We start from the raw sequence: 23,073 nt of genomic DNA, 5'->3' as shown, positions 1-23,073 counted from the left end.
CCGGCACAGGGCCCCCAGTTTTTAGGGGCCTCAGATTTTGTACGCACGGCTAGGCAAAGTCCAATTGGCTGGGTCTTTTATCCTTTGTACACGGGCCTCCTTCCGTCTTTCCTCTGGGTGAAACAGGCCCCGATTGGGACGTGCGCCTCGTCCAGCGATCGATCTGCCTTCTCTCCAAAAAAGCGATCGATCTGCCTAAGAAAAAAAAATCCAACGATCCATTGAGACGAACAAAGGCAACTCTTGATTTTCTCCTCCGGCGGCCGAGTTAAGCTAAATTGCGGGTTATATCCATTCTTCGTTCTCCTCCTTACATCAGGAGAGCAGGACCACGAACGGCAGCGCGGCAGGGAAGACATGAAGGAATGGAAGGTTCAAGCCATCTTCCGATCTCCAATTTCTTAAGCGTCGTCGCTTTGATAACCGGCGATCACGTGAGGCCTTGATTGTGAGTTGCGATTTATGTCCGCTATTTAGTTCTGCAAAAATCTTCTAGCTATTTATTTTTTTCATCTATTAGGCGTCTCGTATTGCAAGATCCAAATCATGTCTTTGATTAGAAAACATGAATCTGGTTACAAAAAGCGTAGAAAGAAACAAAAAAAATCAAGAATTTAGTGAGGTAAGGCCCATTTTTTGAGTTTGGCACAGGGCCTCGGATTTTGCCGGCTCGGCCCTGGGTAGGATGATTTGGTTCTCCGCCCTCTCGTGCTTTTATAGGGGTAGTAGATTCGCTGGGAAAGGAACGACGCTCGCAGCTACGTAGGGTTTTTATTTTGCAAAGCTTCGTCCTCAACAATGGGGTTGAGATCGGGGCGCCGCCACCGTTCCTCTGGGCAGCAGCTAGGTAGCTCATGCGGCGGTGGACCGGACTGGACCGCATCAGCGCCCTCCCCGACGACCTGCTCCTCCTTGTCGTCGCTCGCCTCCGCTGCGCCCGCTTAGCAGCGCGCACCAGCGTCCTCGCCCGCTGGTGGCGCGGCCTCCGGTGCCGCCTTGGCCAGATCGTCTTCCGCGACGTCCCGTTCGGCTGGCTCGAAGCGGCGCTCGGCCACGTCGACAATTCCGCGGTTTCCCTCCTAGAAATCCGTGTCCCCCGTCAGCGAATGCCCAGCCCCGACCCCGCCGGCGTCAGCTCGCTGCTGAACGCCGCCGCGCGGCTCGCGCCAGAGAAGTTAGTCTTCGCCCTCCCCGGACATTTAAACAGCAGTTCCATCGACGTCAACCTGTCTTGCTTCCAGGGGGCCACCTCCATCGAGCTGGACTCACGTCTCCTCTTCCTCCGCGTGCCGGCGGGCATCGACTTCCCCGCGCTCGAGACGCTTTCTCTGTCGGGCATGGTCCCGGATCTCGACCCCTTGCTCTCCGGCTGCCCGCGCTTGCGCACACTTCGGCTCGGGAGCATTGCGGTTGCAGATGACAGGGACGAGCTGAGGGTCAACTCGGCATCGCTGCACGAGCTCGTCGTGGACCTCTCGCGCAACTGGACACGCCATCGCCATGTCAACATCGTCGCCCCCGTGCTTAAGCAATTGACTTCCTCATTTGTCGCCTCGAATGTCACCATTTCCGTCATGGCACCGATGGTGGAGAAGGTTCGGTGGGACTGCTCGTACTGCACCTATGACAGGGCGTCTATTGTGTTTGGTCTTTGGCGACTCGAGCAGGTGACACTACAAACGGCAGAGAGACAAGGACAGCTCGAGATTTGTGCCCGCGTCGTGTGTCCCTTCTACAACTCAATTTATATTACTGCAAAGCTTCCACCAAATTAAATCTGTGAATGATATATATACATCCCGTCAAATTGTTTTCCAGAGCTCGCATGCTTTACACAGTGAAGGGGACACCTTTGCGCAGGAGATAGAGAAGCATATGATTGCCGAGTTTTCTGTTTTGGAGCTACATCTCATAGCAAATGGACATGTTTTCGGAGCACTCATGTTTCATCTCTTAGGGGTGATTCAGATTTGTAGGTCCATGCAGAGGCTGAAGGTTATCCTAAATAGATCACAGGCAATTCTTTGCTTTACTTATATACCCTAATGATACAATGTGTAGTAATTCACATACAATTTGGGTTTTAGGTGAAAGAAGAATGCCCATTTGGTTGTCCTTGTGAGCCTTCCTACTGGAGATCCCAAACAATCTCCTTGTCTGCTCTGGAGGAAGTGGAGATCAACGGGTTCGAAGGAGAGAACCATGAGTTTGATTTATTGAAACTGGTATTCAAATGTGCGCCACTACTTAAAAAGATGACAGTGAAGTTGTCACGGAAGGCCTCTGCAAGCACAAAGATATACAACATCTTCAATGCATATTCTTCCGTGGAATGCAATGTTTATCACAACTCCCGTGAGTATACTGTTTGGCAGGCATTATCAACATACTCCTAGATGACACACAAATAATCCTTGTCTAATATTGGTCAAAACTGTGGTGATGGCATGCCAATTATAGCGTTTAGTTGTGCATATATCCATTTATTAGCTAATTAGATATACTTTATTTCTGAAGAATTTCAGTGAAATTCAATATTTTACACGAGCTTCCTTACCTAATAAATTGCTCTACTTTACATTTTGCAATCTTCTCTATTGACATCATGCCCTTCTGCATTGCATATGTATTCGAGTTTGTAAGTTAACTGAAGTTGTCTCATCTGAATTTATTGGCCTTGTGGTTTGGCACAAATTTTTAGTTGTTAAATTATTTACTTTGTTGTTTCTTTCTGCTGTCAGCATGCATTATGTTTTACCTGGCAACAACAACAATCTGTTTTGCACCCGTATGTATCTTGTAGCAAAAAGACAGATTCTAGACTACTTGAAGTTAATTATCTCATCTGAATATTATTGGCAGTTGGGCTTCTTTCTAGTCTCAACATATAGTGTTTTATTTGCGAGTGACAACATTCTTAACACATATTACAGCTTCTAATTGCAACAGTGACCGAAGCTTGTTTGAATTTGTTCCTCTGCAGGGCTGATGCACGCCAACTAAATTGCCCGTCGACATGATTCTCATCCTTACGTCCGTGGATTCATGGTTTGAATTGATGAGATCATACTTCCCCATGCCGACCAACTCTATTACCTGGTCCGAGGAGAGTTAGGACTTTGCTTGCTTGCTTGCTTCAACCGATCCTCTGACTTGCTCTTTTGCTAGTGTAATGTAGCTATATATAGGGTGCTCTTAGCTAAATCTCAAATGGTTTCTACACCATTTAATTATTGAAGTTAATGCACTCTACGTATGCCAGTGATTACTCTAAGCTAGTTATTGGCAAGCCTATGGTATCAATTTCTATTTGTGTTGTTTTTATTTGATGATGCCCGACATGTTTTCACCGGATGTAAATTGGGCAACGGTGAATGTTCTTCACCTTACATCTCTTTATGCTTGTATTTCTGGTTAGATGAGCCAAATGACCTCTATGATGTAGTAGCTCAGTGCCTTGAACTGAGAATTACTTTTCGTTTCTTCTCCTTTTCTAACTAGTTGGCCCTATATGATGAAGAGAAGGTGCATCCTCTCAAATTCCCACCATGATTGTATTGTACAAACTCATGCATGCAATTGTACTAGTAATTTGCTGATGTTTGTGTTGGTAGGAGCCCGTTTCGTCTGTGTCTCTCCCGCGAGAGACCGGGTGAAACCTTTAGCGCTGCCAACCTCCGTTCCCCCATCTCCCCCATTCCCTTTGGTGCTACCAGGTGAAGTTCGACCGGCGTTGGTGTCTTGAACCTTGTCTGGTTCGTGGCGACGCAGGCGCGACATATCGATGGGGGTGTCTCACTCTAGCTCAGGGCATGGCAGCGGGGCGGCGTTCCGGGGCGATGGCGGTGTGGTCGGGCAATGGTCTACGACGACTGTGCGGCCTAGGTGATCCTACCCTCCTCCCCTCGCTTCCGAAGTGTCTTCCTCAAGTTCCTGCATGGCTCTAGCTGGCCTAGCTACAGTTTCGGCCGTGCCAGAGAATGGCAACGCCGGATGCTTCCACATCAGCCCGTGGAGCTTGATGGTATCCGGTGTGTGGATCCTCTTACTTGTGTGGGCTCATCCTCCTGGGAGTTTGCGACCATGGACAGGGGCGGGACTGCTTCGTCTTCCTCGATGGTCTGGGCACCGTCAGGGTGGACAACCGTGCCCGTCTTTGCAGGGTGGGGCAGGATGTGGACGGCTGCTACTGGCCAAATTTTGTCCCCGTTGACCGATTTGGGTTCGCTGGTCACTGCACTATATTAGGGCACCGCGTGGTGTGCGCCTTCATCATGGTATGCCGTGGGACTGAAAAGGAGGAGCCTTTCTATCCCACCGGCAAGATAGGTCGTTGGGGGTTGGTGTCGTTTTGTGGGGCGAGGGTGTGATCCGGGACGCCGGGGCAACGGCTCCAGGTGGCGTTCACTCAGATTGCCTTGTCATCAAGCGTGTGGCGGCGGTGATGGATGCATCTTTTGATCTTGAGGGCATTGTTGTGGCCCTGTTGCCGAGCCAGGGCCTCAGGTGAAAACCCTTGATCGTCTCCTCGGTATCGACAGTGGCTACGTGTAGTGTTGTTTCCCTCCTAAGGGCATTGTCATGGAGGCCAGGTCTCTTCCAGTATGTCGTGTCGTCATCGGTGGACATTTTCGAATCCTCGCATGAAGCTTCCTCGCTCTTGTGTGGGCGGTCTCACTTGCCTCCTATTATTTACATGGCCCACGTTGTTGCTCCTCGCAATCCTTGTTTTCTGCAGGCAGGCTCGGGATCCATGCTCCAGAGCGCGAGGGCAAGGGGCCCTCTCGGAGGCAATTTGGAGTGAGCTGTGCAACGAGGTCTTGCAATCTCTCTTGGCAGCGAGTCTCCTTGTGTGTAGTCTAGGTTTTATTGTGGTAGGGTGTGGATTCCTCTATATTCATGTTCTTTTTCTTTGATCTGCTTTGTAAGAGGATCTCCTCATCACCATGTATCGGTTCGGTTGTGTTCCTTTATACATAAAACGAGGCGAAAGTCTTTTTCAACACTTTAATTTACCAAAACCATAGCATGAATTTTGTTTGTTGTATGGAGGCATCTCAATTAACTGCTGAAGCATTGCATTATCCGATCTTGAGTATAGATTTGAGACTTTGGAAAAGTTGTGGCTACACCAAAGCTCAATGCACCCATGAGATGTTCGCTTCGCTCTGAAACAATAATTTGGGTATGAAATCATTTGAAATGGTGCGAATCACGCCTTTGTCCATGTTTCCTGATATATTGTATCAGATAATAATAAACATTAAACAACAAAAGGTATTGTCTTTTCTACGCTGTTGTCTTCTGTGATGCATCCGTTCATTATATTGCCGAGTGGTCACTTAATAAGTACCCCCTCCGTCTATTCAGTGCTAGATACATCTGTCTGAGCGACAACAAATTCCAAACGGAGGAAGTGCAAGTTTAGAAGAAGAAAGTTGTTCTAAAAAACAATCATGACTTCCTGCCTCTGCACTGTCGAGGTCCTATACCCGCCGACTGACAAAGCCGTAAGTGTGCGTCCCGCAAATCCACATGCCACCGCTGGGAAGCCATCATGGAGGTAAGCCATGGTGCTACCGTGACAGCCGCCGGCACCGACAAGGGAGGAGGACATCGAGAGGCATTTAGGCCGGGGCAGAGGAAACCAGGCTTGTCACGACATCGGAAAGGACATGAGGTCTAGGGTTTTAGGAAACCACTCTTTCACGGTTTCACCAGTTGGATCCCGGGATGATCCGTGCTGCTTCAGTGTCCCAACCTGACCGAACCATCATGCCAATCTTTTGTTGGAAACGTCCCTCGTGAGTCGGGACAATCAAATGGGAAGCTGGGAGGGGAATGCACGTAGCCCACGTATACGTAGGGTTCCCGAAGATGGAGTTGAGATCGGGTCGCTGCCTCCGTTCCTCCCAACATCAGCAAGGTAGCCCATGCGGCGGCGGACAGGATCGCATCGGCGGCCTCCCCGACGACCTCCTCCTCCTGATCCTCGCCCGCCTCCGATGCATCGCCACCGCCGCGCGCACCAGCGTCCTCTCGCGCCGCTGGAGCGCCGGCCTTTGGACCCGCCTCGGCGAGATCGTCTTCCGCGACGTTCCGTTCCCGTCGCTCGAACCGGCGCTCGGCAGCGTCGACTCTCTCGCGGTTTCCCTCTTGGAAATCCGCGTCCCCTACCACTGGAGTCCCAGCCCCGTCCCCGTTCCCGCCGGCCTCAACTCGCTGCTGTGCGCCGCCGCGAGTTGGACTCATGTCTCCTCTTCCTCGGCGTGACGGCCTGCGTCGACTTCCCCGCGCTCGAGACGCTGTCTCTGTCGGGCAGGGTCCCGGATCTCAACCCCTTGCTCTCCTGCTGCCCGCGCTTGCGCACGCTCCGGCTCTGCAGCGTTGTGCACGACGGGGTCCACCTGAGGGTCAGATCGGCGTCACTGCAGGAGCTCTTCGTTGGCCGCACAAACCAACGGACATACCGTATCAACATCGTCGCGCCGATGCTTAAGCAATTGACTATGTCATTTATCGCCACGAACGTTACCATATCTGTCTTGGCACCAATGGTGGAGAAGGTCTATCGGCTCGGCGCTGCTGGTACTTCAACTATGACAGGGCATTTGGTCTTTGGCGACTCCAACAGGTGACACTGCAGACTGCAGGACAGCTCCCTTCGCTGGAGATTTATGCCGGTGCCGTGCGTCCCTTCTCCAGCTCAATTTACTGCAGACCTTATCAAATAATTAAATCCGTGAATGATATATATATCATGTCAAATTGTTTTCATAGAGCTCGCATTTTTTACTTGGCCAAGAGAACACCTTTGTGCAGGAGATAGAGAAGCATATGATTGCAAAGTTTTCTGTTTTGGAGCTAAATCTTACAACAAATGTACATGTTTTTGGAGCACTCCTGTTTCATCTCCTTGGGATGATTAAAATTTGTGGTTCTACGCGAAGGCTTAAGGTCATCCTACAGAGATCAACGGTAATTCTATGTTTTAGTTATATACCCTAATGATACATTTGTAAAGTAATTGATTCACATATAATTTTTGGTTTTAGGTGAAACAAGAATGCCCATTTGGTTGTCCTTGTGAGCCTTCAAACTGGAGATCTCAAGTAATCTCCTTATCTTCTCTTGACGCGGTAGAGATCAACGGGTTCGAAGGATGCGGCCATGAGATTGATTTCCTGAAACTGATACTCAAATGTGTGCCGATGCTTAAAAAAATGATTGTGAAGCTTTCACGGGAGGCCTCGGGAAATAATTACGGATGCGCGAAGATATATGACATCTTCAAGGCATATTCCTCTGTGCAATGCAATATTTACCACAACTCTAGTGAGTATATGTTTGGCATGCATTATTAGCATGTTCGTGGATGAAACATAAATGTAACTCTTATTTCTTGTTTATGTTTTGTCGAAAATGTGGCGTTGACATGCGAATCATAGAGTTTAGTTGTACAAATTATTAGTTCCAGTTAAACTCTGCATCAAGTGCTTTGCCATTTCTTTCTGCTTAGCATGTATTATGTTTTATTGCCAATGACAACTATATGTTTTGGATCAGACGGTTTCTAGACTAAATGATGTTGGTTGTCTTGTCTGAATTTCATTTGCCATTGGGTTTCTTTGTGCTCACAGCATATTGTGTTTTATTTTCCAGTTGCAACATTCTTAACACATAAAAACTCCACATTTTCTCATTGTGATTTTCCTCTGCAAGGATAATGCACGGCAGCCCAAAGTGCCCATCGACATGATGCTCATCCTTGCATCTGGATTCGTGGTGCTAAAAGATCATCCTTTCACATGTGACCAACTCCATTACCTTGTCTTAGGACTAATTGGTTGCTTCAACTGATCATCTATGTTCTTGGGCAGATATATATAAGGCACTCTTAATTAAATCTTGAATGGTTCCTCTGGTATTCAATTATTTAAGTCAACGCACACTACATATTCTAGTCAATTGCCGTAAGCTAGTTATTATGTTAAGCCTACGGTTTCAATTTCTGTTTGTGATATTTCATTGTGTCGATTGATTGCACGTTTTCACCAGAAGTAAACTGAATAGCAGTGAAGGATCACATGCCCACGCCGGTCTTAAAATAAGAACTATCTTTTGTTTACTACACCCTATAAGATAAATAGAAGATGCATATTGTGTCACTATGTTGTAGCAGAATATTGTGTCACTTTGTCAAGCCAGAGTGGTAAGATTCACCTTGCAAGTTTCCGCCACGTTTGTCTTGAACAAACTCACACATTCAAATGTATAATTTATTTGCTGATATTTGGTTTGGGTATATGTTTACATGATCAAGCATGTACCAAAACAGCAGTGGCACTTTCTTCAACATGCACATGTTATTCTCGCATATTAAAGCATGCATCTCAGATAATTATAGGAGTATTACCAGAAAAAATCTTCGGTATAGATCGCTTCTTTATCAAACAAATGGAAGATTGATTCCAGGAATTAACCACTAAGATTGGAAGAGAAAAAAAATCCATCTATCTAGTATGCTACAGAATCCCATAAAAACTAGGAATGTCTGGCCTATAATTAGTTCATCTCAATGAAGTGATAAACAACACTCATTGGATCATCTTTTGACCTAAGCTAAACGCCCGCGTTCCAACTGTCACCAGAAAAGAAGTAAAGCAATCTTCTCAGCTTGACACCTCTGTATTGTACACAGCCTCCTTCGTTCCTCTTTTATCCACTCTCCCGCTTTACCACACAGTCTCCTTGCACACGGGAAGGGCTCCGCCACATCATGTGTCGACGAGATCACAAAATAACAATCAAGGGTTAAAAAAAGTGCCAGTCAGCTGACGTGAGGAGAAAATCGGCCGCCTCTCAGGTCTCCTCGTTGTCGTGATTGACGCGGTTTCCAAAGATGTGGAAACGGTCCAAAGAAGATTGCTACCTAACGGTAACGAGCGGAGACGGCGTCCAAGGGCATGTAGCTAATTTCTACACAGGCGCTAGTGGCACAGACCGAATTTGTGAAGTTTTAGTGCCATCGAATATCCAGAATTGTGATTGCCACGAACCAAAAAATTCCTTGTCGGAAATCAGCTCGAGATCTACACACGCACAACAACCAGGAGGCGATTAACACAGGAAGAACACATAGCTTGATGTAATAGGCTCACATCATTGATGTTTTCAAAGTCGACTGATGGTTGATACCACAAACAATGCCTTCTTGACAGCTATAGCATCACCATCTATATATAAATAAGCTCAAAGATACATTCAACATAACAAATTGCAGAATAAAATAAACAAAGAATAGATATCGAATAAGAAAAAAAGGAGTTCTTTGTGCAGTGCTCAACTTGCAAATTTTCTGATTTCCCTCCCCCCTTTTGTTCTCGATTACAATGTAGCTCACGATCCACAAGCTCCATGCATGTTGCTAGAAACTTCCGAGCTAAAGTATGATTGTGTGTGCTCGACAGAAGACGTAAGGGCATCTCTAATGCTGACCCCTAAATTGAACATTGCATCCCTCTACGGCAGGGGGGGTAGCAGTCAGCGGACACTGATGCGGAGCTGGCCATCCAATCGTAGCCTCATACATCCCCCCCCTTAAAAATTCCGCACTCGCTCAACATATCAAGTTTTACTTTAGCTAAAAATTCTCAAATATTTAAGCATCCCTCACCTTGGTCTTCCACGATCATGTTGTGCATGATCACACAACATGTCATCATCTACACAAGGTCTCCAGATCCCATTGTTTAGTAGGTCCATGAACAACTGCAAAATGGGCCTGGAGAACTTCAAATGCCCTATCAACATCCTTTCTAACTGCTTCTCCTCTTTGGGCGGAGTGAGACATTTTTTGATCAAGTGGCTCGGAGATGGTCTTGACAAATTTAGTCCACGGAGGATCGACAACGTCAACCAGATAGTAGTCCATGTTGTTTTCATGCCCAATTGCATTATAGTTGCAAGGAGGAGCTTGCCCTTCAGTCATCCTAGCAAACAATGGTGATCGGTGCAGCACATTGATGTCATTGTGAGACCGAGGCATGCCGAAGAAACCGGCAATGCAAATGCTTCAAGAATGATGGTGAGCTTCTTAACATGCCACTGACATTGCTCTTGTAGAGCTTTTGGGCAGTTCTTCCATCTCCAATGCATGCAATCAAGAGATCTGAGCAAACCTGGCCACCGCCTTGCTTCTGATATTGCCAAGATCCTCTCAATGTCCGCGACAGTTGGTTCTCTCATGTAGCGAGGTCCAAACACTGAGACCATATCAGTAACAAATCTGATCATGGCATCTTCTCATGTGCTCTCAGACATCCGTAGATATTCGTCCCACGAATCAGCGGCCATACCATATGCAAGCATCTGCCATATGACCTGCACTTCTGGTAATCAAAGAATCCAATCCTTCCTATAGCATCCTTCTTCAATAAGAAGTAGTCATCGAAGGACCGCACACCATATATGGTAGAGACAACCAAAGACATTTTTTCACATCCGAAAGAACCAACAAAAATTGATAGCGAATAGGGCATCTGGGGTAAAGTAGTCATCCATTAGTGTCAAATGGCCATATGCCCTATTGCGATTGAGCACTCGATGACACTCAATGACCCTTGATCGATCCCTTGAAATTGCGAACATGCTCTTCCGCATGCTCCGCGTCTACAAGGACTGCCTGCATCATCGCCATCTCATCCGTGTAGTCCTCCACATCTGACGAGTCGTGAGACGACTCACCATAGTGCTTATATATGTACTCCATATCCAATCTATTGCTTCAAAGAAAAAGGGACAAATAAATTTAGCACTGGCATTTCACCGAACAATTGCCAAGTGTGGTGATTACCATTGGGGCAGATGGTACTTGTGCGGTGAACAGAGGTGAGTTGTGCATTGGCTAAGGAGGACAAGCGGCGTGGAGCCTGGGTGTAGCTATGGAGGTGATGGTGTTGCGGAGTTCTGGTAAGGGTTTAGCAGGGTTGCCAGGGTGGTGGAGCAGCAGCGTCGGGAAGAGAGAAAACAAATGGAGGAAAAGATGGAAGGATGGAAGCGCGGGGTTTCAGATGTGCTTTGGGAGGTGTTTTGGGTGGGTCTGGTGTGTCAGAGTGCTACGTGACTGCTATCTGGACTCCCGTAAAGCCCCCTAGTTTGCGGGAAAATGGAAGTCCGGACCAGTCGGTGGACGGATACAGGGCCACCATGGATGGCAAAACACGTCCAGACCGCACGATCTGAATGGTTGCGGGCGGAGGGTTCGCGAGATGACCTAAGGTAGTTGAAGTAAACCTCTTTTGTGAAATAGCTCAATTGCATGACTTAGCCTAAGAGCATCTCCAATAGCAGCTCTATTTTCTGAGCACGGGGCATGTTTAGGCATGAGGGGGCAAAAGTCATGCTCCAACAGCTGCCCAATGCTACTTGTGAGCCGCGTTGGGATTTCTTCAAAGAGGAGAGGATGATGTAGTACAGTAAAGACAAGTATTTCCCTCAGTTAAGAATCAAGGTTATCAGTCCTGTAGGAAAATCACATAACACCTCGTTAGCAGCACCTGCACACAAAATAACAAATACTTGCACCGAACGCAAACAAGGGATTGTCAATCCCTTGGCGGTTAATTGCAAGGATCAAATCTTGTAGTGATAGATAGATAGAACAAAAATACAAATAAAATAACATAAGTAAAATTGCAGCAAGGTAATTTTGGATTCTAATATATGATTTAAATAGACCCAGGGGCCATAATTTTCACTAGAGGCTTCTCTCTTGAAGATAGCATAAAGTGGGTAAACAAATTACTGTTGGGCAATTGATAGAAAAGCGAATGATCATGAAGATATCCAAGGAAATGATCATGTATATAAGCATCACGTCCGATACAAGTAGATCGGCTCTTGCTTGCATCTTCTACTATTACTCCACGCATCAACTGCTATCCAGCATGCATCTAGAGTATTAAGTTCATAAAGAACGTAGTAATGCCTTAAGCAAAATGACATGATGCAGACAAAGTAAACTCGTGCATTAATAAATCCCATCTTTTTATCCTTAATGGCAATGATACGAATACGTGTCATGTCCCTTTCTGTCACTGGGATTGAGCACCGCAAGACCGAACCCATTACAAAGCACCTCTCCCATTGCAAGAAAAAATAATCTAATTGGCCAAACCAAAACAATAGATCGGAGAGAAATACAAAGCTATAATAGTCATGCATAAAAGAGTTCAGAGAAGACTCAAATAATAATATGGATAATCTGACCATAATCTCACAATTTATCGGATCCCAACAAACACACCGCAAGTGATTACATCGAATAAAACTCCAAGAACATTGTATTGAAGATCAAAGAGAGAGAAGAAGTCATCTACCTACTAGCTATGGACCCGTAAGTCTGCGGTAAACTACTCACGCATCATCAGAGGGGCGGCAAGGTTGATGTAGAACCCCTCCGTGGTTGATTCCCCCTCCGGCAGAGTGTTAGAAAAGGCCCCCGGATGGGATCTCTCGAGAACAGAAGCTTGCGGCGGTGGAAAAAGGGTTTCGGGTGGCTCTCTATTGGTTTCCTGATTTTAGAGAATTTATAGAGGCGGAATTAGGTCAAAAAACCTGAACATGGGCCCCACAACACACCAGGCCGCACCTAGCCCCCCTGGGCGAGCCCTGGTGCCTTGTGGGCTACTCCTTCATCTTCTAGTCTCCTTCCGAACCTTCTAGGGTCTCTTTTGTCTAGAAAACAAATCTCCAAATAGTTTCGTGGCATTTGGACTTCGTTTGATATTGATATTCCGGAAAACTAAAAATAGGCAGAAAAAATAGCAACTGGCACTCGACACTAGGTTAATAGGTTAGTCCAAAAAATGATACATATAATTGCATATAAAGCATCCAAGATTGATACTATAATACCATGGAACAATGAAAAATTATAGATACATTGGAGACGTATCACCCAACCATAAATGTTTTGCGAGTCATCCCTAAAATGCAGTGCAGAGTGCTGCAAATATACAGTACTTTGGTTGCGGTCGCAAAAATGTGAGGGTACATCTTTACGCCCTAGCACTACCATCTATTTCGCGCCCGCAACCGAAAACCCTCAGATGCCCCCACCGGTTGCCACGCGCCATGGCCAGCGCCGCGGACCCCGATACACTCACCGCCACTCCCGTCCTCCTCTCCACGACCAGCAAAGGCCCTGCTGCCGCCACCGCCCATGGCCGCCATGGTGGTTTTGCGGCTTCGTGACTGGGTGCCGTTGCTGGAAAGGATGGCCGTCAGCGGCCAAAGAAGGCCACCACTACACCCAAGCCTCGAGGAGGAGGCATGAAGCGGCCACCAGTAACCCGACGGTCGTTGCCGCGACGAAGAAGACCATGGCGACGGCCAAGAAGGCGACTGATGTGGCTACCGTGGCTGCTCTACCATCACAACCGCCTCCTCCTCCTCCTTCCCGTCGGTGTCCATGGAGGACGATCCATTGGCGCCCGTGGCCACAGCCACTGGTGCCCACAACATGCTCAACGATATGTCCGAAAGGTAAAAAAATTGCTTTTTTTCGTTTTGATTGTGCTTGTAGTTGATGGATGCAATGATAAGGAGCATGTAGTGATGTATTTTTATGTTCAATTGTGTGCATGTAGCGTTGATGATGAAGCATTTTTAAGATATACAAATGTTGCAAATGAACAATTTGTCTCTCAAGAATTTGATGAAACCCAATATGAAGGTGTGGGAAGAGGCATAGACCTTCCGTCATGAGTTTGACGAGCTTGATGGGCGGTGGCATGGAAGGAGAAATGAGTGGCATCATGGGAGGAGGCATGGGTGGCATGGAAGGAGGCATAGGTGGCATGGGAGGCATGGGAGCCATGTGTGGCTACATGGTAAAGGAATTTGTTGGGATGTGCGAAGGTCAAATGTTGGCGAAAAAAGTCCATGAGTTTGATGAACTTGATAGGTGGTGGCATGGAAGGAGGAATGAGTGGCGGCGTGGGCGTCATGGGAGGCATGGGAGGCATGGGTGGCTGAATTGGTGGTTTTGATGAGCATGATGGGATGTGGCTTTGGAGGTATGATGAATGCCATGGGAGGTGGCTTTGGATGTATGGATGGTAGCATGGGAGCTATGTGCGGCGACATGAATAGCACAAAGCAAGTCGAGGAAGGAAAATACGGTGATCATAATGAAGCCAACGGTGAGGAGAAAGAAACCACATGTGGCAAGGATGGTTGAGAGACTATGTATCTTTTCTTTATGTTGGTCATGCAGTTTTGTTTGTGTTGGTTCACTATGCTTCAGATTTGCATTTGAACTTGATATGTGAATTTGAAGATGAATTTTATATGTTGTTGTTTCATTTATTGTGTGTAGTGATATTGCATAGTTGTGGTATAAAAATGTGTATGTTAAATACGAATAGTTGTGATTCAAAAGCATATGCAAATTGTGGTGCAGCTGCCGTGCGACTGCCCTATTTTAAGCAAGCCATTGGAGCAGTTGTGCCCTATTTCGTGCCCTATTATAGGGATGTGGTCGGACACGATGCTTGCTCGTGCCAAAAAAAGGTGTTTTCGTGCCCAGAATATTTTACAACACCCAATTTTCGTGTCCAAAAATAGGGCTGCTAGTGGAGATGCTCTAAACGATCCTACAAGCCCTGATGAGGTTTATTCCTAACATGAGTATTGTTCGCTGGTGTGCCATGTTAGAACAACTCTAGCCGATCTCCTAAATTTTAGAGGAGTAAACGGCTAAGTAATCTTTAGAGGATCAAGTGCTCCTCTAAAGAAATGTCATTTTTAACCGAACCCCAAAACTTAACGGAGTAAAAAAGTGAAAGCCACATGAACGCAAATTTGGTGCTAAATTAGGTTCAAACTATTACATAAAAAATACTAAATGACATTCAAAATTTAGGCTAGAAATTCGAAATATAACCTAGTCCGACTCTTCCAAGAGCTCCTTCCACTCCCTTCTGCTCAAACTGCCGAACATTGGATTGGGGCAGTCATTGTCGTCGTCGCCTCCTTCATCCTTCGAGAGGTCGTTGACACCGGTCCTCCTCGCCGCGTACTCCGCATATGATCCGCCTCGACGTGCCCGGATAGCGTTGGTGGAGCTCCGCCATTTACGCCTCGTCGGCGTGCTCCGGCTCAAGATGCTCGCGGGCCTCCCAATCCTCCCATCTCTCGCATGGGGTGGCCACCTGAGGGTCCACCAACTTCAATGGCGGCAGGCAGCCAAAGAGAAAGTTACAGCGGCAGGCGTCGTACAGGTGCACCGACTTGATGTCGTATGGAAGGAGCCTATCCAATAGGTCTTTCCGATGTCGGGGTCGAAAATTTGGGCGACCCATGTCCCCCACTTGCGCTACCGCACACCGATGTATTTCGGCACCAGCAGCGGCACCGGGAGGTCGGGGAAGGCGGGTGCGGCGCCGGCGCGGGAGGAGGAAGTACCTCTGCGGTGTGCATCCGCCAGCCGAGCGTTACGTATGGATGGTGGGGACCGGCGGTGGCCTGATCCAGCCATTGTCGCCGGCGCACAGGAGACGGAGTGGGCGTGCCGCGTGCGTGCAACGGCGATGTGTATTGGGCGGTGGTGATGATGGTAGGTGTTTGAGGAAAATTTACTCTGCGGCCCATAGGTTGAGTATTTTTACTCCTCGGCGGCCGCTTGAAGTAAAATTTATACTCACCTAACGGTTATAGGGGATGGGCTGGTTCCGGTTTAGAGAACCGGATTCTTTACTCCTGGTTTTAGGGAACCGACTAGAGTTGTTAAGTATCCCAAACCTGACCGAACCATCGATGGCAATGTTTTTCCTCTCTCTCTTTTTTCTTGCATGGTATGGCAATGTTTTTCCTGGGAGGCCCATCATGTCAATTGGTCTTATACTATACTAGTAAGCATGCACGTGCAACGCACGTCTCGACTTACGATCATTATGTGAAAAGATATTTGCATCTTCACCTGCCCCAACAATAGTCAACATCAGTTTATTCAGTGACCATGAGCTGATGTATTTTGACAAAAAACATAGAAGAAAATTTAATGGAATTGTATATATTTTATATACAACATGGGCAGGTTTACTGAACACTGTTAAGAAAAAACTTGCTGCCAACTAAGATTGTTCAGACACAAGAGCAGAACATCTAGTCTTCGCCTTCGACGGCAACACACCTTTGAGAATGGGTCGAAAAAGGGGCAGAAACAAAACATTAAATCAAAAAAATACATATGTTGATCCTTGTAACCATAATAATTCAACAAAAGTAGAACCAGCTACATCTGCTTTGTTTATGATATGGAACCTAATCAGTTTGAAGGTTTGATCATACGCAAAGCAAGCTGTTTCTACTGTTAAAAAAGATGAAATAAAATAAAGTTTCAGCAGGCTCTCTCACCTGCTGATGAAATACATTGAACAGAAAACAGTGACATAAAAGTTCTTGCGACATTATGCTTCTTGGCATCATCAGAGTACTTGTTCTTTGTGACACAATAGCAGTACCATCAGATGAAATAGTTACCGTTAGTAAACATATACATGGGTTATTATGAATACAAAGTTCAAAACTTCCACCAACCGAAGCGGTGTGCTCAACTACATTTGATGTTGTGTTTTGAAAAGCAATCATGTAATCCATGGCTCTATCCTTACTTAAAAGTAATCTTAGTTTTCTGGCCAGTTTACCTCAAACTATGCTTGTATTTCTTTGAACCAGTCATATGGGACATGCATTATATTCTATGCACACAAAAAAGTGCAGACACAATGCAGCATTGTCCTCAAAAAAGTACTCCCTCCGTTCGGAAATACTTGTCGGAGAAATGGATGTACCTAGATGTATTCTAGTTCTAGATACACCCATTTTTATCCATTTTAGCGACAAGTAATTCCGGACGGAGGGAGTACATGGTTAGAGAACTGAATTTGTACCTTGCTGCACATTGAAGTACAGTTTGGATCATTTTCACTGGGTCAATGATAACATCCTTGATCATATCAACATACTTCTCTACAGTAACCAAAATGCAAGAGTTAAGTACGGAACCTCTAAAGATTATTAAGCTATTGGAGAAATATGAAACAAGACATTTGTACTGCACTTCAAAATGAACAGTCAAAACACGGTTAAAATGCAGAGACCTATTGTTGCATCTAGCCCAAACTAAGATTGTCATGTGCCAACCTTCCCAGTAAATACGGTGATCAGGGGAGCCCGCAGAAAATCAGGAACAATTAATTTATGGATTAATAGGCTTAAGACATTAATGGGAGAGCACATATAACATATAATCAGGCTGCAAACAAAGTTATAAGAAAGAAGTGGAGAAATATCTTTAAGATGCTAAAGGAAAATCTGATTATGTAGAACAGAGAATACACAATAGGAAATGATCGCAGTTCACTCTCCTGCAATGTAACAACAGTGCATACACATATATTCCTCCCAAGTCACAGTACCTTAATTTCAGAAACTAATGACCAGTCCAAAAAGACATACATACAAATTATTAGGAAGTCATCACCAGACTGGCAATCAGATAGAAGGGAGAAATGAATTGGTCATGCAGCAGGCCCTCATATGGAGAAAAGAATATACAACACAGTTGGATATGATTATGCTGAATAGAAAACATAAATGGGAGGTACTGCTATCAAGAATCATTCTGTGGCGAAGATAGTTTGAAAAAAGTGATGACCAAGGAAGATAAAGTACCCATCACTGTACCTTCCTGATTCCCTATGACGAGCGTTACATCGTACTCCTCTGTCGAGCTGCTCATCGTTGTGCTGCTTGTTGTCATCTACCTGCGCCTGACCATGATGAAGCACTTTTTCAGCCACGCGCGCTTGGATGGCATCTCCAGGCAATCAGCCAGGGGAACAGCAGGGTGATGCGAGGAGGACGACTGGATTAAGGCTGAATAATGATGGTCAGTGACGGCAGAATGATGCGAGGAGGACGCCGGGATTACAGGCGAAGAAAAAAGTATCACTGCACCACCAAGAAAATTAAAAAACTCTCAGAAAAAGGCCATCAGGCAGACAACAAAGTAGATGTAAACATATTTTGATTATAAATAATGGAGTTTGAGTAGCATTAACATATAGTGCAGTACTTAAATGTTTTGAATTGTAGTTAAATAAATATAGCAAACCTTTCCACTTATAGTGAAGGTGAAAATGTATGGATACAAATAGGTGATTTCCCAGAATGTTGTGCAGAAATTCGCCTTTGGGAAGGCTAACCATTTTTATGTTGCTTCACTTTTAGCTTGTCTCACGATGGCAGGTGGGCTGGTCGAGTATGTAATGGTCTTCCTAGAATCCCAATCATCAAGAAAGTCTGAATGTTCATCCTATCGCTTAATTTCGTCGATTGTTGAGGCATGGATAAAAAATATAACTGAATAATTATAAACATCATGATTGTCTTCTGATATGCTTATGAGCTAACACATGTACCTCTCACATACATCCAATTATGGGTCATCATCAGGTTCATGTTCCTGCAAAGGAATAGGAAAAACAATGAGAAATTTAAGCCGAACAAGGAGAAGATCAACAAAAGCTACAGAAAATAAAAAACAGCTAGGTGCCATGTCAAGATCCTTAATCAAAAGCAAACTATATTAGTTCAATAAACGGCAATATGAAAAGCATACTGATTAGGAAGAATTAATTAAGCCAACATATGATTTCTCCTTCCTGACTCCTTTATCCTTTCACACTCAGCTCCCTGAGCTCCTCCTCTTTGTTACATGTATCTTGAAAAAATAGTCATCATGCAAATGTATGTACAAGGGAATTCCATTAGCTTTAGGAAAACTCTAGTACAAGGGAGCTTTTCAGTAGAAGCAGTTTAGTTTTGGAATCCATACCATACACAAATTAAAATCTATTTCTAATATATAACTTACAATCTATGTCAGAGAAATTATCAACAAACTAAAAGGACTACAACCTGCAGCATCCCATGTGTATCCACGCTGCATTGCCTTCCTCTAAGCCTCTGCTGCTGCATGAGATGAAAGAGAGTTATTTACAGGGTCGTACACACACCAGAAATCCTGAAAGCAAAACCTTCTTTCCATCCAGCAATCTTTTCAAGGGAACATGAGAAGCACAACATCGGATGCAGGCGATTGATACATATATACAATTTCTGAATTAATGTGAACACACAGCAGAACCTTACTGAAATCTACAATTTCATAGAGACATGTTAACCAAACACAACAAGAAGCTAAAAAGGAGGTGTCCAATCTGGGTGTTGACCCAAAAGTTGCGGAAGGCATCGGCGACCTCCGGTCGAGTATGGCGGGGCTGTGGCTTGGCGATGAGGTGACGCTGCGCTCGTGCGGGGGTGTGGCGGCGGGGTTGCCGCTCGGTGATGCGGCTGCAGGGCGCTAGCACGGGGCTGCCAACATGGGGCTAGCAGCAGCAACAGCCTCTGCGCGCCATGCTCGTGGCCAAGCTCCGCCTTCGGCGCTGCCCGGCCTCCCTTCTCCTGCCCTCAGCCGCACCACCTACTCGCCTGTTGTGGCCCTACGGCCGCTGCCGCTGTGTGCCGCACATGCGCTGCTGTCCGCCATTGCGCCGCTGCTGTCCACCGCCGTCGCCCCCCTTGAACACCTCTCGATGGCAAAGACGAAAACTGGCGAGGAGGGGGAGGAGGATCACACCACTGGGAGGGCATGCGATGGCAAGCCGGAGGTGCAGCGCCCGGTTGAGGATGAGGTGATCCGATTGTGATCTCTTTCCTTTTTTCGTGTGTGATAGTTGGGTCGCGGCCTCCTTTTTTCGTGCGTGATAGTTGGGTCGCGGCCGCGCGTCGTAGCGGGACGGCAGAGTTTTCGTCCGCACTCTAGTGTAATCTGGATGGCTAGATGAAATCAAGTGATTTGGATCGTGAGGCTATAATTGATCAGGGATGTTATGTATAGATTAGGCTGGGTGCGTTTAGCGATGAATATGTTTGCTTGTTTAATAGTAGTAGAGATACGTAATTGGCTGCAGCTTACGTAATTAGCAACCTGCGAGGGGAACGAACATACGCACGTAGGGTTTTTGAGCTTCGATGGAGTCGAGATCGGGGCATCGTAGCCTCCGTTCCTCCCAGACTGAGGACCACATCAGCGCCCTCCCCGACGACCTGCTCCTCCTGATCCTCGCCCGCCTCCGATGCATCGCCACCGCCGTGCGCACCAGCGTCCTCTCCCGCCGCTGGAGCGGCAGCGGCGGCATCTGGACCCGCCTCCACGAGATCGTCTTCCGCGACGTTACCTTCCCCTCGCTCGAAGCGGCGCTCGGCCGCGTCAACGCTCCCGCGGTTTCCCTCCTGGAAATCCGCGTCCCCTATGTGCACCGGCCGAGCACCAAAACCCACGTCGGCAGCCTCGGTTTCAACTCGCTGCTGCGCGCTGCCGCGCGGCTCGCGCCGGAGGAGTTCGTCTTCCGCTTCCCGTCAGACTTAACCGATCGTTCCCTCGTCGTCGACCTGCCTTGCTTCCCCCGCACCACCTCCATCGTCCTGGTCAACTTTTTCCTCTTCCTCCGCGTGCCGGACGGCGTCGACTTCCCGGCGCTAGAGACGCTGTCTCTGTCAGGTAGGGTCCCCGATCTCGACCCGTTGCTCTCCTGCTGCCCGCCCTTGCGGGCGCTCCGGCTGCGCAATGTTATCCATGGGGGCGACCTGAGGGTCAGCTCGCCGTGGCTGCAGGAGCTCTTCGTCGCCCGCTTGTACCAAAGGAAGCACCGTATCGACATCGTCGCCCCCATGCTCAAGCAATTGAGCATGTCCTTTGTCTCCTCGGGTGGCAGCATCTCCGTCTTGGCACCAATGGTGGAGAAGGTCTCATGGGACTGCAGGTACCACGATCCGTCTATTGTGTCTATTGTGTTTGGTCTTTGGAGGCTAGAGCGGGTGACACTACAGATGGGAGAGAGACAAGGACATGTCCCTACACTGAAGATTTGTTCCCGCACCGTGCGTCTCTTCTCCCGCTCAATTTATTTACTGCAAAATTTCGATCAAACTAACTAAATCTGTGAATGCATGATATATACCCCATCAAATTGTTTTTCCAGACCTCGCGTGTTTTAGGCAACGAAGAGCACACCTTTGCACAGGAGATAGAGAAGCACATGATTGCTGGATTTTCTGTTTTGGAACTACATCTCACAACAAATGGACATGCTTTTGGAGCGCTCGTGTTTCATCTCCTTAAGATGGCTCGAATTTGTGGTTCTGTACGCAGGCTTAAGGTCATCCTAGAGAGATCAACGGTAATTCTCTGCCTTAGTTATATACCTTAATAATAATAATGCAATGTGTAGTGGTTCACCAAAGTGTAATAATATTTGGTTTTAGGTGAAAGAAGAATGCCCATTTGATTGTTTTTGTGAGCCTTGGAACTGGAGATCTCAAACCATCTCCCTGTCTGCTCTCGAGGAAGTGGAGGTCAACGGGTTTCAAGGATACGGTCAGGAGATTGATTTCTTGAAACTGATATCCCAATGTGCACCAATGCTTAAAAAGACGACAATGATGTTGTCAGAGGAGACCACAGCAAGTAATGATGAATGCGCAAAGATATAGAACATCTTCAAGGCATATTCGTCTGTGCATTACAATGTTTACCACAACTCTGGTGAGCATATGTTTGGCATGCATTATTAGCATGAGCACTGTTGCATAGTCATAGAGTTTAGTTGTGCATGTATGCCAATCATTATCTAACTAAACATGCTATATTCCCGAATTTTTGTGTTTATCCCCCATATTTCATGGAAATAACCAAATGGGGGAGTGGATAATAAGCACAATTTAATATTTTTACGTGGTTTTCCTTACCTAATTTGCTCTTTTGCATTTTGCAATCTTCTCTGTTGAGATTGTACCCTTTTGTTTTGCAGTGGTATCCAAGTTTCTAGGTTAGCCAATGTTGTCTTATCTGAATTTATATGCCTTGGGGTTTGACGCAAATTATTAGTTCAGTTAAACTCTGCATCAAGTTAGTTGTCTCGTCTGAATTTCATTGTCCACTGGGTTTTTTTTTCTGCTCTTAGCATATTGTGTTTTATTTTCAGTGGCAACATTCTTAACACATATAACAACTACTCCACATTTTCTAGTTGCGATGGTGACCGGAGCTTGCTTCATTTTGTATCTTCTGCAAGGTTAATGCACGACAGCCAGAATTGCTCGTCCACGTGATACTCATCCTTACATATGTGGATTCATGGTGCGCATCAACAAGAACATCCTTTCCCATGCTGACCAACACTATTATCTCGTCTCAAGACTTTGCTTGGTTGCTTTGATTGTCTATCATCTGATGTGTTCTTTTGGTAGAGTAGCTTAGCTATATATAAGGTGCTCTTAGTTACCCTTGAATGGTTTCTTTCCATTCAGTCATTTAAGTTAATGCACTCTACCTATTCCAGTCAATTACTGTAAGCTAGTAATTATGTTAAGCCTACTATTTCAATTTCTACTTGTGATCCTTCATTGTGCCGATGGACTACATGTTTTCACCGGAAGTAAACTGAGCAGCAGTGAAAGGTCACATGCCACTCCGGTCTGAAACTGATATTTATTTCCTGTTTACTCTCTTTTCTAATGTATCATTTTTTTTCTGGTATTTCATTTGGGTATATGTGTATATGATCAAGCATTTCAATGTACCAAAACACTAGGGGCACTATTTTGTCAATATGAACCTATTAATCATGGATATATATAGGCAGACATATCTGAAATAATTATAGGTGTATTGCATTTTTTTATCTTCGATATAGATCGCTTCTTGACTGATCAAGATTTATCAAACAAATAGGAGATTGATTCCAGGACTTAACATTAAGGTTTGAAGATAAAAAAAATCATCTGTCGAGTATGCTACAGAATCCAAGAAAAAAAAGGAATATATGAACTATAATTGAGTGCACGTCAGTTAATTGATAAACAAGAGCCGTTGGATCTTATTTTGACCTAAACTAAATCACCACGCTCCAACCATACCTGAAAAGAAATAAAGCAATC

At 46.0% G+C, this 23,073-nt stretch overlaps 1 protein-coding gene and 2 pseudogenes across 1 annotated transcript; all 3 read left to right on the top strand.

The window, feature by feature from the left end:
- The first annotated feature begins 798 nt into the window (after positions 1-798).
- On the top strand, positions 799-2,396 carry LOC147961940 (uncharacterized; annotated as a pseudogene).
- A 3,481-nt stretch (positions 2,397-5,877) lies between these two features.
- Positions 5,878-7,759, top strand: LOC147961939 (uncharacterized; annotated as a pseudogene).
- A 12,347-nt stretch (positions 7,760-20,106) lies between these two features.
- LOC125532225 (F-box protein At1g80960-like) lies at positions 20,107-21,627 on the top strand. Its single transcript, XM_087537490.1, has 3 exons — positions 20,107-21,015; positions 21,117-21,314; positions 21,400-21,627. Exons 1-3 carry the CDS (start codon positions 20,107-20,109, stop codon positions 21,625-21,627), a joined length of 1,335 nt encoding a protein of 444 aa, XP_087393616.1.
- The last annotated feature ends 1,446 nt before the right edge of the window (positions 21,628-23,073 follow it).

Source organism: Triticum urartu, chromosome 7A, assembly GCF_056163025.1.
Source record: "Triticum urartu cultivar PI428250 chromosome 7A, HENAU_Tu73, whole genome shotgun sequence".
NCBI classification, from domain to species: Eukaryota; Viridiplantae; Streptophyta; class Magnoliopsida; order Poales; family Poaceae; genus Triticum; species Triticum urartu.
Note: the sequence above shows the minus strand (reverse complement) of the source record. Positions and strands in the feature narration are given on the sequence as shown.

Bases quoted from the DNA above. Each gene is read 5' to 3' on its own strand.
- LOC125532225 (XM_087537490.1), top strand. From the start codon at position 20,107: ATGGAGTCGAGATCGGGGCATCGTAGCCTCCGTTCCTCCCAGACTGAG. The intron at 21,016-21,116 runs GTGCGTCTCTTC...TTGTTTTTCCAG, and splicing joins TGAAGATTTGTTCCCGCACC to ACCTCGCGTGTTTTAGGCAA. The intron at 21,315-21,399 runs GTAATTCTCTGC...ATTTGGTTTTAG, and splicing joins TCATCCTAGAGAGATCAACG to GTGAAAGAAGAATGCCCATT.